Source organism: Erythrolamprus reginae, chromosome 2, assembly GCF_031021105.1.
Source record: "Erythrolamprus reginae isolate rEryReg1 chromosome 2, rEryReg1.hap1, whole genome shotgun sequence".
NCBI classification, from domain to species: domain Eukaryota; kingdom Metazoa; phylum Chordata; class Lepidosauria; order Squamata; family Dipsadidae; genus Erythrolamprus; species Erythrolamprus reginae.
In genome coordinates this window covers 217,705,663-217,720,910 of record NC_091951.1, presented here as the reverse complement: position 1 = coordinate 217,720,910, position 15,248 = coordinate 217,705,663, and the positions used below count along the sequence as shown (strand labels likewise).

The following is a 15,248-nucleotide window of genomic DNA, read 5'->3' as shown; positions in this document are numbered from 1 at the left end:
GTTGAATCTCTCATTGGACAGCTTCCAACTGTTGCTCCTTGTCTGGCTCTCTGGTGTTTTGGAAAATAATGTAATCTCCTCTTCCCTGTGGCAGCCTCTGAAGTATTTGCAGACTGCTATCATGTCTCCCCCGGACCTCCTATTTGCTAGGATATCCAGGTCCAGTTCCTGCAACCTTTCCTTGTACAATTTAGTTTCTAGTCTGGTTGCTCTCTTCTGCACTTTTTCTAGAGTATCAATGTCTCTTTTGTAGTGTGGTGACTGAAACTAAATGCAGTACTCTCAGTGTGGCTTAACTAGGGTATTATAAAGTGGTATTAGCACCTCCCTTGTCTTGGAGTGTATTCCTCTGTTTATGCAGCTCACGATTGCGTTGGCTTTTTTAGCCGCCACTGCACATTGTTGGCTCATGTTTAATTCATTGTCCTCTAAGACTCCAAGAACTCTCTCACATTCACTGCTGTTGAGAGTGCTTTCATCCAGTTTGTATGTATGTTTTGGGGTTTTCTTGCCTAGATGCAGGATCCTACTTTTCTCTGCATTTAACTTCATTTTGTTTGTTTGGGCCCATGAAGGGCTTCCAGCAGGGGATGGACTATACCTCACAACAACTGGGAAAAACTTGGAAAATTTGGAAAGCAACTAATACAACCTGGGAGAAATCCCTCTTAGCAGTAGCGACTGCGAAAGAGACCTCGGAGTCTTGGTGGACAATCAACTAAACATGAGCCAACAATGTGCAGCAGCAGCTTAAAAAGCCAACATAATCCTAAGCTGCATCAACAGGGGAATACACTCCAAGACCAGGGAAGTCTTAATATCACTCTACTACGCCCTGGTCCGACCACACCTGGAGTACTGTATTCAGTTCTGGTCACCACACTTCAAAAGAGACATTGAAACTCTGGAGAAGGTGCAAAAAAGAGCAATCAAGATGATTAAGGGATTGGAAACCAAGACTTACTGAGGGAACTGGGCAGGGATAGCCTAGAGAAAAGGAGGGCCAGAGCAGACATGATAGCAGTCTACAAGTATATGAGGGGATGTCACAGAGAGGAGGGGATCACTTTATTCTCCGGGGCACCAGAGGGCTGGACGAGGAACAACGGATGGAAGCTGACCAAGGAGAGATTCAACATGGAGATAAGGAGGAACTTCCTGACGGTCAGAGTGATCAATGGAACAACCTACCAGCGGACGTTGTGAACTCCAACACACTGGACATTTTAAAGAGAAGATTGAACTGCCTCTTGACTGGTGTACTATAGGGTTGCTGCTTGGGCAGGGGCTTGAACTCGATGGCCTTCATGGTCCCTTTCAACTCTAACAATGAATGAATGAATAAATAAATAAATAAATAGGCTTATCCAAAGTACTTTACACTAAAGCTGGTAGGGGAAAGAGACCAATCTTTAGGACCTAATCTCAAGTATAAGCAGTGACCAGGTGTCCCGAATTTCGCGGGACAGTCCCAATTTTTTCCAATTTGTCCCACGTCCCGCTGCGTTTTTTTTAAAGTCCCGCTTTTACATAGCAGCCAGCGGCTTGAACGCCGGCTGGAGATGCATTGGAGCTGCTTGCCGTGCGATCGGGTGCCTTAAACGGTTGGCAAGCAGCTCAGCTTCCACCCTGGGTATACATTTTACTTTTTAGAGGATTTCTGGCTACAAGAAAGAGAACCCCGTCCCTTCAAAGACTGCAAGGCTGGCGTCAAATTAGAAAAAAAGGGGGAGTGGGGACAAAGCAAGTAGCCTTGGGAAAGCCACCCGCCCCGCTCTTCTCTTCCCCATTAGAGGGTGGCCGACTCGAGGGCGCTTGCGCAAGTCAGGCTTTTTGGGCGGAAAGCGCACCGTGGTTCCTCTTCCTCAGTCGCGAAGCTCGCTTCTCTTTTTCCCCGGCAGGTTGCTGCCACCGCTGCCCCCCCGCCCTCCCCGCCGGCATGTCGGAGAGGCTCAGCCAGCCGACGTGCCTCATTGTGGCCAGCGCTGCTGCAGCAGGTGAGGCCTGCGGCTCTGGCTCTCCTCCCCACCCGCCCACCTGCTTTTTTTGGCTTTTCTGGGCGAAGGCGGTGGGTCCGACCGGTGAACAGAAAGGCGGGGTGGGGTGTTTAGAACGGGGATGGTCTCTTTAAGACTTATGGACTTCAACTCCCAGAATTTTCCAGTCAGCTATTCTATGGCTATTCCTCAGCTGTGCTGGCTGAGGAATTCTTGGAGTTGAAGTCCACAAGTCTTAAAGTGACCAAGATTGGAGACCTCTTCTATTTGACTTCATTTATGTATAATATTTATACCTACAATAATCTTTCTTTCTTTCTTTCTTTCTTTCTTTCTTTCTTTCTTTCTTTCTTCCTTCCTTCCTTCTCCCTCCCTCCCTCCCTCCCTCCATTCCTTCCTTTCTCTCTCTCTTTCCTTCCTTCCCTCCTTCCTTCCTTTCTTTCTCCTCCTCCCTCCCTCATTCCTTCCTTCCTTCATCCCTTCCTCTCTCTCCCCCCTCCCTTCCTCCCTCCTTTTCTTCCTTCCTTTCTCCCTCCCTCGCTTCATTCCTTCCTTCTCTCTCTCTCCTCTTCCTTCCTTCCTCCCTTCCTTCTTTCCCTTCCTTCCCTTCCTTCTTTCCTTTCTTCCCTCCCTCTTTCTTTCCTTCCTTCCTTCTTTCTTTCTTTCATAGTAATAACATTTAGACTTATGCCGCTTCATAGGGAAAAAAAAAGAGAGAAAGAAAGAGGGACAGAGAGAGAGAGAGAAGGAAGGAAGAGAGAAAGAAAGAGGGAGGGAGCGAGAGAGAAATTGAGAGAAAGGGAGGGAGTAAGAGAGATAAAGAGAAAAAGAATAAGAACTTTTTTTTGCTCCATATAGAGCAGATTTTTAATCAAGACAACCCCTCACCCCTCCACCCCGGTCAATGGTGTCCCTGTTTAACAATGTAAAAATCTGGTCACTTTACAATACAACCAATCAAGTAATGCGAAAGAAGGGGAACTCAGATATAAAACAGGAGACAGCAAATGCAGGAGCAGCCAAAAAGGACTTGGATAGCTAAATACTAAAGCTCAAAGTAAGAAGAATAAACAGGGTGAATTTGAAGTCCTAGTATGTAAGAGAGATAATATTGTTTCCATTACCAAAATTTGGTGAAATGAAAGCCTTGACTGGTTTGTATTGCTGGAAGAATTTAAATTATTCAAAAGAAGCGCACTTAACAAAAGAGATTATATGTAAGAAATAAGTACAAATCTACACATTATGCAAAACCAAAGATGAAAACCTCAAATGCGTTTGGGTTAATATACAAGGGTCGCCCAGAAAGTAATGCACCACATTTTTTTTCTCAGGCTACAGTAATGGTACGAATACGAAACTTTAGATATACATTTTTTGAATTGTCGGGAGTGCGTGTGTAATTTTTGCATTTCTTCAGACAGCGTAGCTGCAGCAGTGTTTTGAAATGGTGTCTTTTATTGTTACAAGCAGTGTGTCATCATTGAATTTCTCACTGAGAAGATAGAAACTGTTGGAACATTCACAAACATTTGTGTACAGTTTATGGAGAATCTCCAGTCAACAGAAGTACGGTTAGTCACTGGGCACAGAGGGTGAGAGCATTAGAAGATGGTGCACAGTGCAGAAATGGCTTTGTGACCAGAACAAGTAGTGGTACCGGCAGGGCATACACACCCTTGTGTCTCGCTGGAGCAAGGGCATAGAACAGGATGGAGATTACGTGGAAAAATAGGGAGTGTAGAAGAAACATCATTCTTTCTTGTGTGTAAGTTTCATTGTGTTCAATAAATAATTGTTGAAGAAAAAAGATGTGGTGCGTTACTTTTTGGGCGGCCCTTGTAAAAAGAAATGACAGTGCCATAGGTGTATACTACAACCAAGGAAAATAAATAAGAATTTACATTTTCCCCGACACAATTTCTAAAATCTTTTAGAAAATGTTTAATTAAAGGTTTAATAACCTTTAAAACTTAATAGCATTAACTCACCACCCTTAGAATAATAAAAGACATCAGGCTTGCTACATTGCACAATGCACAATCCTCTATAAAAATCTTTGCATTCATCAAATCAATATGTCAGCTCTCCCAGAACTGCACTCTGTGGTTCTGCATATCAAAAAAAATGGAATCCTTCTTTCCAATCAACCTACATTTTATTTCCAGCACCTCTCTCCCAGCTTGTAACTACACCAGATTTTTTCCCCAGGTCCAGATGTGACTTTTGATATTTGATGTGGAGAAATTTATATTTTTCTTTAAAAAGAGAGTAATACTTACAGATTCTTCAATGGTTTGAAATTTTTCATCAAGCGTCAGAATGCGAAACTTTACTGAAAAACATAGATGTTGAAACTTATTATTGCTCAGGAAGATTGCTTAAGAATTAGTTTACCCCAAAGTTGAATGAAGAGGAAGTGAAAATATTTCATAATAAATAAATATTCAAATAAATATTTCAATATGCAATTAAATACAAATAGAGATCTGAATTAAAAATACAAAAGCATACACAATGCATTTGGAGTAAAACTTTTAAGTGTTTAGGTTAGTTAAAGACACTGAAAGAGAATACATTATACAAAGTAAAAGTAAAAATGAAAACAAGATTTGTAGAAAATATAATTGTGTAAATTGTTATTATTATTATTATTATTATTATTATTATTATTATTATTATTAATAATATTAATTAGATTTGTATGCTGCCCTTCTCTGAAGACTCAGGGCGGCTCACAAGAATGTAAATGTGGTGTGTGTGTGTGTGTGTGTGTGTGAAGAAATCAAGTCACTTTACATGTAGAATGAATATGTGAGTTTGAGGTTTAGTGGAAATATAGAATTTAAAGCAACATTTATTTTAATATGTTAATGAAGAGGATGTTTTAGGGTACTCAGTTTGTGAAATTGTTTATGAGTGTTAAAGAAAGTGTGGAAGCTTATATTGCGGATATACAGTGGTCCCTCGATTTACGCGTTCTCGATTAGCGCGAAACGCTGCAACGCGGTTTTTCAAAAAATATTAATTAAAAAATAAGTCCACGTTTTTTTCCCTACACCGCGGTTTTTCCCGCCCGATGACGGGGAGGACTATTATATACAAAGTTATTATATAATTCTTGTTCCCACAATTGTTTTCCATCCTTGATATCATATATTCTGATAAAATAGGATCTTTGTGGATTGTCTTTTACAAGGCAAGCTACACCACAGCATTTCTTTGACCACATACCGTAGCATTGCGCTCCGCTGCATATATCTGGACCACCACAGAGCACATTGTCACGCATTTCTTGCCGAGGAAGCCGAAGAGGCTCTCGTTCTCCTGCGGGGTGAGCAGCAGGGAGCCCACGTTGGAGACCCTCCGCGGCGGCGGGGGCTGCTGCTGTTGCTGCTGGCTGTTGTTCATGGTGGCCGCCGCCGGCGCCCGGCCAGGATTGCCAACCTTTCCGCCGCTGCCTCTCTTAAGCTCGCCTGGGGGCGGTTGGGGGGTCGGGCCCCGCGTCTCCTGGAGGGTGGCGGCGCAGCAGCCTGCCTCCCCCGCGCTTTACTGCGGCTGCATCGGGGCGGCGACCTGAGGGGGCGCCGCGAGCGGGTTGCGGAGCGGCGGCAGCAACTCCTGAAGGGGGCTCCCGCGCGAGCCAGCCGGGAAATCCTCGCGCCTTCCGCCCGCTCTCCCGACAGGCACTAAACTTCCAACTTCTCCCCGGCGCCGGCCGTGCAATCCAACATGGCAGGGAGCGGAGGCGCGGGCGAGACCAAACGCCGCGGAAAGCAGAGGGGAGGACGCGGGGTCGAGGCGCCTCGGGCCGGCCAGCCCGCGTCGCCGCTTCTCGGCCCGGCGCCCCTCGGGTTGGACTCTCTTTCAGCCGCCGCCGGTCCGGAGAGCGTAGGCGAGGCGGCCCGCGGTTCACCATCCACATCCTCCAGTTTGTTGTTCTCATGGCGCTCTGGCAATTCTCCATTCCTTTCGTCCTTCAGAGCTTTTAAGAATGATGGTGAGCGGGGCGAATCGAGCGGGCGGGGGTAGCGGCAAGGAGCCCGGAAAAATCACCATTGCATTGCCAGCCTCCGAATTTGCGTCGCTCCACCTTCTGCGCATGTGCGGCCAGGGCGCGCATGCGCAGAAGGTTTTTTACTTCCGCATCCAGTATAACGCGGAAATCGGTTAGCGCGGGAGGTCTTGGAACGTAATCCCCGCGCTAACCGAGGGATCACTGTATTACTATATTTTGTAAAGCAGAAAAGGTGTTATTTCTGGTTATTGATACTTTGGTATGACATCCTTGCATCTTTTGGAAACTCATCAGTTTTTATATTCCCAAGTTCTAGCATTACAAAACTTTGCTTAAAATTGAACTGTTTACTTAAAATTGAACTCTTTTTGTTTCTTGGGGGGAGGGCTAAATAGTGAGTGGTACAAAAGGCATCATTTTAGACCTTAATATTTTTTCCCATCTCCCATTTTATTCCACAAAAACTGATTGCAGACATTTTCATGCCACTCACTCGGTTGATGTAAAACATCATCACAAGCCATTCCCACTATGACTCTAAAATAGGATAGAAAGCCAAGAACGGTCTAAATCTGATCTAATATTGGTTTTCTTCAACAGTTTACCTCTTATAATAATAATAGAGTTGGAAGGGACCATGGAGGTCTTCTAATCCAACCCTCTGCTCAGGCAGGAAGCCCTATACCATTTTCTGACAAATGTTTGTCCAATCTTTTCTTAAAAACTTCCAGTGTTGGAGCATTCACAACTTCTGGAGGCAAGCCATTCCACTGATCAATTGTTCTGTCAGGAATTTTCTCCTTAGTTCTAAGTTGCTTCTCTCCTTGTTTAGTTTCCACCCATTGCTTCTTGTTTTACCCTCAGGTGCTTTGGAGAATAGCGTGATTCCCTCTTCTTTGTAGCAACCTTAGAGATATTGAAATACTATTATCATATCTCCCCTAGTCCTTTTCATTATTTGAAAGAGCAAATTTGCAATTAAATTTAAAAGGGCGTTCAGGGCAACATTTCTCCACTTGATGGAATTATTTTACTACCCTGCACGTTTATAAGATGCAAACAAGCAGTTCCTTTAAATTAATCTGGTGCTGCAATAAACTTTCTAAAAATAACTGGGTTATGAAGTATTTATAGCAACCTGCCTACCTCTATTGCTATTCCTGCTTATTTGTTCGGTTAACGGTGACACCAAGAACCTCCCCCCTGTTTTTAAAAGTCAAAACGATACTCCTTTCTAAAGGAATGTTGCATGTCTTTTGGGTACATTAAAAATCAACATGACTTTTTGTAAATGGAAATGGGTGGCAATATGTTTTGTTCAAATGGTCAGTATTTGTTGTGGTTAGCTCTGGCCCAGCTCCTGCCCCAAGGAATGTGCAGGTGGATGTGGGGAAAACATCCACATGCCGCAGGCCTATTTTGCTCCCAATGTAATCTGCCGACGAAGCCTCCTCTGACCAAGGAAGCGTGAGTGACAGGGAAGAGGGGAGTTTGGCAGACAGCCCAGGAGGAGAGCAATCACCTGTATCATCCTTGGATTCTGAACAAGAATTAATGACACATCCATGCATGCGTAGAGTGATGCATAGGAGACAACAACTGAGGGATCATTACAAGAGAAAATGAGGCCACCTGTGGTTGGGTGGGGCTGCTATAATTAGTGCTACAGATAAAAGTGCAACCTGGTATTTTAGCCTCATGGCAGTTTATCTGATTCATTGTTTCGTCAATATCGTAGTTTTTGTGCTGTTCAAGATTGTGTGTGTGGACTCTCTGGACTTTAGAATTGGACTCAATTTCCCAGTTATTGGGTGAGCAATTGGATTGCATTTAACCTGTGCCTTGTGTGTACCAGAAAATCCCTTTGACATTTAAAAAGGGAGCTGTTTCTGTTTTTCTGTTTATAAAAACTTTTGTGTTTTCCTTTTATCGTGTGGTGTGTGTCTTCCTGGACTAATTACTCTGTAATTACGGGCGGTTGAAACACGCCATCAGAACAGTACTGAAGACACCCCATCATAAATGTTACATATTGAGATATTAAATGTATGTTTTATCTGTAGAGATGTTCCAAACGTTATTGTTAGGGTAAAAATTATATATAATTAAATATTTTAATTTTAAAAATTGAGGAAATTTTGTCAGGCAAGAGGGTAAGTGCATTTATTCTTGAAATGCTTGAGTTGTTTTTCCAGTAATTCTGTGAATCATTCACTTAGTTAATTGTGTATGTTTGTAATTGATGGGAGCAGATATGTTATATTTAGCTAGTTAAGTGTGTGTTAATCCATTTGTACACCAGGTCAGTCCTACTACATTAAATAAGCCTCTTCTCTTAAGCCAAAAAGGACTTCAAAATCAAAGCCCCTCTCCACATAGCATCTCTAAATATTGTGTACATAGTAACAAATTCCAAATATGGGATAGTAAGTAAGGACCACTCTCCCTGTATATGCTTATGCTTACCTTCTTCTCCAGGTTTGTAAAAGGGTTTATCTAGTTCTATGAGGGTCCTTTTATAAGCATTCTTGACTAGAACTTTCTTTCGGTTTTCGAATGTTGTGCTTTTGTCATGCTGGATAAGGACATGAACATGGGCCACTTCTTCTTCCTTTATAGAATAAAAATTGAGCAAGTTTTGGTGAAGATCTAAGCAATATTTGCAGATGGGCATTATTCTGCTAAACTATTCTCTCTTCTCCAGGAATTGGGTCATTCTGACAACACTCTCTACTAATTATCTCTTCTTACATATTTATATATCTACACACCATCATCTTCTCAAATCTGTATTGGTGCTTCCATTTATCCTTTTTCTTTAATATACTTTATTTCTTGATGGTGCCTTCTTTCTTATTCCAAAGACTTGAAAAAAAAATCCACCCTTTTTCACTTCTTATACTTCTCCATAATTTTTCCAGTGTTCAGGTCTCTCAATCAGAGAATAGTTATTAGAAGACAGACTTACATAGTGAAAGTCAAAATCCTTTTTCGTGGGAACAAACTTTGGAACCTAGAGAAAGATTGTACAAAGAATGAAAAGTGGTGAGATGGGCAAAAATGTTAAATTGGCACAAAGTTTCTTAAAATTATTATTTACATGGTACATGGCACATGGTTTATAAGTTGGGAGCTGCCTCCCCTAGCTATCATTTCTTTAAAGCTTGCTCTTCAAATGAATAGAAAGCAGGATCCTTCCCACAAGCTAGATTTCCCCCAAATTGTCCCTGTCAATCTTTTTTCCATCAAAAACCATCACACTTGTCACTTTTGAAGATTATCCTATTGGATTTGACTTCTGTTCAAGTTCCTGAGATCATTTTGAGTTGCAATTTTATCCTTTAATTAGCTTAATATTATCTGCAAATAAGAATCATTTTTATTCTACCTTGTATAAACCAATTACAAACTAAATTAATAGCACAAGGTCATCAATAGAGACTTAAAAAGAACTCCCTAGCTTTTTCATGACAAACTCTATAAGATGATTTTCTGATATCAGAATGTACTATATCTACAACATCCTATTGTCTTCAGTCTCTGTCTTAAAAAGAGACAGATCATTATCACATATGTTGTCCTTGACAACCCCGTGCTTGTTAAAATAATATTTTTTTCACAGATACTATTTGATAATCCTTTGTGGTTATTAAGTTAACTAGTTTCTAGTTTCCTACATCTCTTCCTTTTCTCTTTTTTATACTGGAATTGACTTTATCAGCTCTCCAATATATTTTTTTTAATGAATAAGGTTAGTTCTTCTTACTGTGTTGTATGCAACTAAAAACAGACCTGGAAACTGGTGCATTCAAAGGTCCCTGGTGTATTTACATCTTTCTCCAACAGAGTATGGTTCTGTAGCTTCATCTCTAATGTTACTGAGACATGGACAGACTTTGAGAAGGAATCTAGAAATATACAAAACTTTTCTGTACTGGGATGATGAATGAATGCTGGGAAGATGATCAAATAGTGTCTGGAATAGAAAGAGAAGTGTAAAATAATCAATCCTGATCATACTCGATAAGCTACAAAGACAAAAAAAGAATTGCTTTCTAAGGCAAGAATATTGAGCCAGAGGTTTACAGACCACATCAATACTGGGCCCTTTGAGCTTTCTTCCACCCCCCAGGGTATTCACTAAAGTATTGGCCATGGTTGTGGCCCACCTCCGGGCCCTGCCCATAAGATTGCAATGTTACCTGGACAATATACCGGCCCAAACCCAGTCTAGGTCCCAGGCTGAGCAGGACGTCCAGGTCACGATCACCATGCTGCAGCGCCATGGGTTTTCTGTCAACTTTGAAAAAAGTCACCTTTGCCCCCTCCATCTGTATCACCCTCCTGTGCACAGTCATAGATTCGCTGGAATGCAGGGTGCACCTCTCCAGGAGCGATGGGCTGATCTGATTCAATAAGTCCAACAGATCCTGTAACACCATAGGTCCCTGTTGGATCAGCTGTCCTCGCTCCTGGCCAAAATGATTCTGGCCATTCATATTGCTGTGTTTGCTTAGAAACAGCCGGCCGGTTAGAGCCGTGCGATTGGCGTCCCTATCCAAGGTTCTGATAGGGCGCGTTCCATAGTTACTTTGTAAGCGGGAAAGCTACTGTGTATATGATTGGTTCCTGCCTCAGCCAGGGCTTACTATATAACTCTGTATGTGTTGTTGGAATTCTTTAAGCCTGTACCTGCCTGTCTGGCATGTTTCTGTATTAAAGCGTTCTCTTTCACAAGGCCTCCTCTGTTTTACTGGCGACGAGGATTCTCGCCATTTCTTCAGGATTTCTATGCTTGGACTTTGGACGTAAGTGACAATGTCGGTGCAACTTACTTTTGCCCCCTTCAATCCCCAAGGGGAGACATGGGATTCCTATGTTGCCCGTTTCGATTGCTTCTTAATCTCCAACGGGTACACGGAGATTTCCGGCGACAGGAAAAGATCTTATTTCCTGGGGTTTTGTGGCCCCGAGATGTTCGAAACGGCTCGAGCATTGTTTGCCCCTACTTCGATCCATGATGTGTCTTGGGAAGACTTTCTAAAAACCTTGCAGGATCATTATGCCCCGGCCCCGTCCCGGTGTGCGAGGCGCTACAAATTTTACCAGCGAAATCAAGCTGAGGGGGAATCTATAAATGACTATGTAGCCGCCCTCCGTCGAGCGGCACTTTATTGCGAGTTTGCAGACCTAAATGATTATCTCCTAGACAGGCTTGTAATAGGGGTGAGAGACGGTCGGCTTAAACGGCGTCTCCTGGCCATTAGGGATTTGACATTTCAAGCAGCGCTAGCGGAGGCTCGTGCGTTTGAACTGTCAACGCAGTCGCTAGCAGCCATGGACAGCACCGTCAATGTAACCCGAAAGGCCACGGTAGCCACTGATAAGGCTGCAGTTCTCCCAGAAGAAGAGGGGAGTCACGAAGCAGAGGAGGAGGAGGTGTGTAAGTTGGCAGTGAATAGGAACCGAGACGTTCCTGTTACCCGTCCCAGGCCACCCCAGGCACCTTGTCAGGGCTGCGGGGGCAACCATCTGAGGTCCTCCTGCCCTTCCCGTGATGCCGTGTGTTGGCATTGTGGTGCCAAAGGGCACTTGTCCAGGGTCTGCCGTTCTCGCAGGGTTTCTACAGCCGCTAGCCGAGAGCAACGGGAGCCACAGAGTTTTATTCCCAGATGGCAGAAAAAATTTCCTTCCAACCGGCGTGAGGATTGCAACGCTATCTATAGTCGGCCACGTTTGGCTACCACTTTCGTGAAGGAGATGTCCAGTTCAGCGGAGAAGATCTCGTTGGAGGTCCAGTTGGGCTCGTCGAGGTGCCCTATGCAGGTGGACACTGGATCTACCCATTCCTTGGTTTCCTGGGCAACATTGAAGCGCTGTTTTCCAGCTGCCAGCAGAGGTCGCCTGTCTCCATGCTCGGTGCAACTCAAGGACTATCAAGGGACACCAATACCTATTGTGGGGGAGGGCCGTTTTCCAGTCCGTTACAAAACTTTTGTGGGCAATTTGCCTCTTATTATTATTAATGGGCCTTTCTCTAATCTTTTAGGTTTGGACTGGTTCAAGGCTTTGGGACTCTCAGTGACTGGGGTAAATGCTGTAACTGACATGGGGAGGTTTGAGATTTTGGCACGGGAATTTCCTACCGTATTTGATGGTCAGTTGGGCTGTTATAAGGGAACCCCGATTTCATTTGGTTTAAACCCACAAGAACCAGCGGTTCGTTTGAAAGCCCGCAGGGTACCCATTCCCCTCCGGCCAAAAGTTGATGAGGAACTGGACAGACTGATCGCCCAGGGGGTGCTGGAGCCGGTGGATCAGGCTAAATGGGAAACCCCGGTAGTCATTGCATTCAAGGGGGATGGAGGAATTAGGCTGTGTGGGGACTACAAATGTTCCATTAACAAGGCATTGGCACACCATTCATATCCGTTGCCAGTGGTGCAACAGCTGCTGCACACTTTGGGAAAGGGTCGGGTGTTCGCGAAGCTGGATTTATCTCAGGCTTATCAGCAGCTTCCCGTTGACCCCCTGGCTGCAGAGGCGCAGTCGATCATCACCCATCGGGGGGTTTTTAAGTGTCACCGTTTACAATTTGGGGTCTCTATTGCCCCAGGACTATTCCAGGGCCTGATGGAGAGGTTACTGTATGGACTCGATGGCACGGTGCCATACTTCGATGACGTCCTGGTGTCGGGGAGTTCCACTGACGAGTTGATGGAACGAGTAAGGAGGGTTTTGTCCAAGTTCAGGGACGCGGGGCTTAAGTTAAAGGAAAAGAAATGTGTTTTCGGTGTCCCAAGGGTGGAATTCCTGGGCTTTATTGTAGATGGGGAGGGAATTCACCCCACCCCTGAAAAGACACGGGCGATTAGGGAAGCCCCCAGGCCACGATCCAAGGCTGAGCTACAAGCCTTCTTAGGACTTTTAAATTTTTACGCGATATTCATTCCGCATAAAGCGTCGGTGGCCGAACCTTTGCACCGGCTTTTGGACAAACAAGCGAAATGGCACTGGGGAGGAAGGGAGGAATCGGCTTTTAATGGGGTCAAGGACTTACTGCTGTCCAATAACGTGCTGGCCCAGTACTCTCCAGGATTACCCTTAATTTTGACCTGTGATGCTTCACAGCATGGGGTGGGCGCTGTACTTAGTCACAGGTTGCCCAATGGAGCCGAAGACCCCTGGCATTTTTCTCTCGCACATTGGCGCCAGCTGAAAGAAACTATGGTCATATAGACAAAGAGGCGCTGGCACTTATTGCAGGGGTCAAGCGGTTTCACGATTATTTATATGGGAGACAGTTCGAATTGATCACTGACCACCAACCATTGCTGGGGCTGTTATCAGGAAGCCGTCAGAGTCCAGTAGTCCTATCACCAAGGATGTCACGCTGGATCATCTTCCTAGCGAACTATAGTTATACGTTGACCTACAAGCCTGGACGCCATATAGCACACGCTGATGCCCTGAGCAGATGTCCGCTGCCTGATGTTCTCGTCGACCCAGCCCCGACGTGCTCCGTGTTTGCTCTATCTGAAAACAGACTTCCCATCTCTGCGACCGAAGTGGCTGGAGTGACCGGCCGGGATGCTATTCTATCCCAAATAAGGCAATGGGTTTTAAGAGGATGGCCAGCCACAGCGCCAGCCGATGTGTTTGTCCCATTTTTTAGATGTCAGTCTGAGCTCTCTGTGGAAAAAGGGGTGGTGCTGCGAGGAAGCAGGGTGGTAATTCCGGAAACCTTGCGGGGCCAGGTGCTGGCAATGTTGCACAGAAGTCACCCAGGCATTGTGCGCATGAAAAGTTTAGCTCGGGACTATGTGTGGTGGCCTGGGTTGGACAAGGAGGTGGAGCTAAGGGTCGCTGGTTGTGCAATTTGCCAGGAAAGTCGCCCTTTCCCTCCTCGAGCCGAGCCGCTGGCATGGGAGCCGCCTGCTGGCCCCTGGGCTCGCATACACATTGACCTAGCCGGTCCCTTTATGGGACAGACCTTCTTGATCGTCGTGGATGCCCATTCAAAGTGGGTGGAAGTTGTCCTGCTCAGATCTACCTGCGCTCAAGCTGTCATAGACGCCCTATTGACTTTATTTGCCACTCATGGGTTCCCCGACCTTCTCGTTTCGGACAACGGTCCCCAGTTCACGGCTGTGCACTTTGAGTCCTTCCTGGCATCTGCTGGCATCAGACATGCGTTAAGCTCGCCTTGGCATCCGGCCAGTAATGGCCAGGCGGAACGGGCAGTTAGGTCTGTAAAAGACGCCCTTAAGAGGATGCCACAAGGTTCATGGCAGGAAAAGTTAGCAGATTTGTTGCTAGCGCAACATTCCACCCCGTGTGTGGCTACAGGTAAAACCCCAGCCGAACTGTTGATGGGTCGCAAGCTCCGCATCATTCTTGACAGGCTGCACCCTTGGTACTCTCAAACGGTGCAGTGGCCAGTAACCCCAACCAGGCAGGTGAAAATAGGTAACACTGTGTTTGTCAGGGCTTACTCAGGTGGACTGAATTGGGAAAGGGGAACCGTAAGGAGGGAGCTGGGACCTCGATCTTTTGAAATTGAACTGGAAGATGGAAGGGTTTGGAAGAGGCATTTAGACCAGATCCGGGTGGACAGGGCGAGTGATGGTCAAAGGGAAGGAGAGGAGGTGAATCCGGAATCAATTTTAAATCCGTTGCAGCTGCCCGTCAGACTGGCAGGGGAAAACGCATCGTCGGAACCTTTAAGGGGTGAGGAAGTTCGGATTTCTGATGAGGGAATGCAAGAATCAAATTCGGAAAGGATTTCCGAGCAGGCGGGTATGCCCCGGCGCTCAGAGAGAGTGCGCTACAAACTGGCATATTTAAAAGACTATGTATGTGTCAATCAAGGGGTTAGGAGTGCTGTGTTTGCTTAGAAACAGCCGGCCGGTTAGAGCCGTGCGATTGGCGTCCCTATCCAAGGTTCTGATAGGGCGCGTTCCATAGTTACTTTGTAAGCGGGAAAGCTACTGTGTATATGATTGGTTCCTGCCTCAGCCAGGGCTTACTATATAACTCTGTATGTGTTGTTGGAATTCTTTAAGCCTGTACCTGCCTGTCTGGCATGTTTCTGTATTAAAGCGTTCTCTTTCACAAGGCCTCCTCTGTTTTACATATCATCCCTTGGGCACACCTGCACTTCAGGGACCTACAGTGATTTTTGTTACCCTTCCAGAGGATAGCTTCCAGCAGAGGTGCAACCGTCATTTGGG

At 45.2% G+C, this 15,248-nt stretch overlaps 1 protein-coding gene across 2 annotated transcripts in view; it reads right to left on the bottom strand.

The window, feature by feature from the left end:
• LOC139161971 (alpha-2-macroglobulin-like protein 1) overlaps positions 1–15,248 on the bottom strand; it is a 116,287-nt gene that overhangs the window by 91,825 nt on the left and 9,214 nt on the right. For both annotated transcript variants that reach the window (XM_070741847.1, XM_070741846.1), the window contains exons 2-5: positions 9,808–9,991; positions 8,984–9,028; positions 8,482–8,626; positions 4,280–4,332 (exon numbers count right to left, since the gene is read on the bottom strand). In XM_070741847.1, coding sequence (XP_070597948.1) covers positions 4,280–4,332; positions 8,482–8,626; positions 8,984–9,028; positions 9,808–9,991 — 427 coding nt within the window. The remainder of the gene's footprint in view (positions 1–4,279; positions 4,333–8,481; positions 8,627–8,983; positions 9,029–9,807; positions 9,992–15,248) is intronic.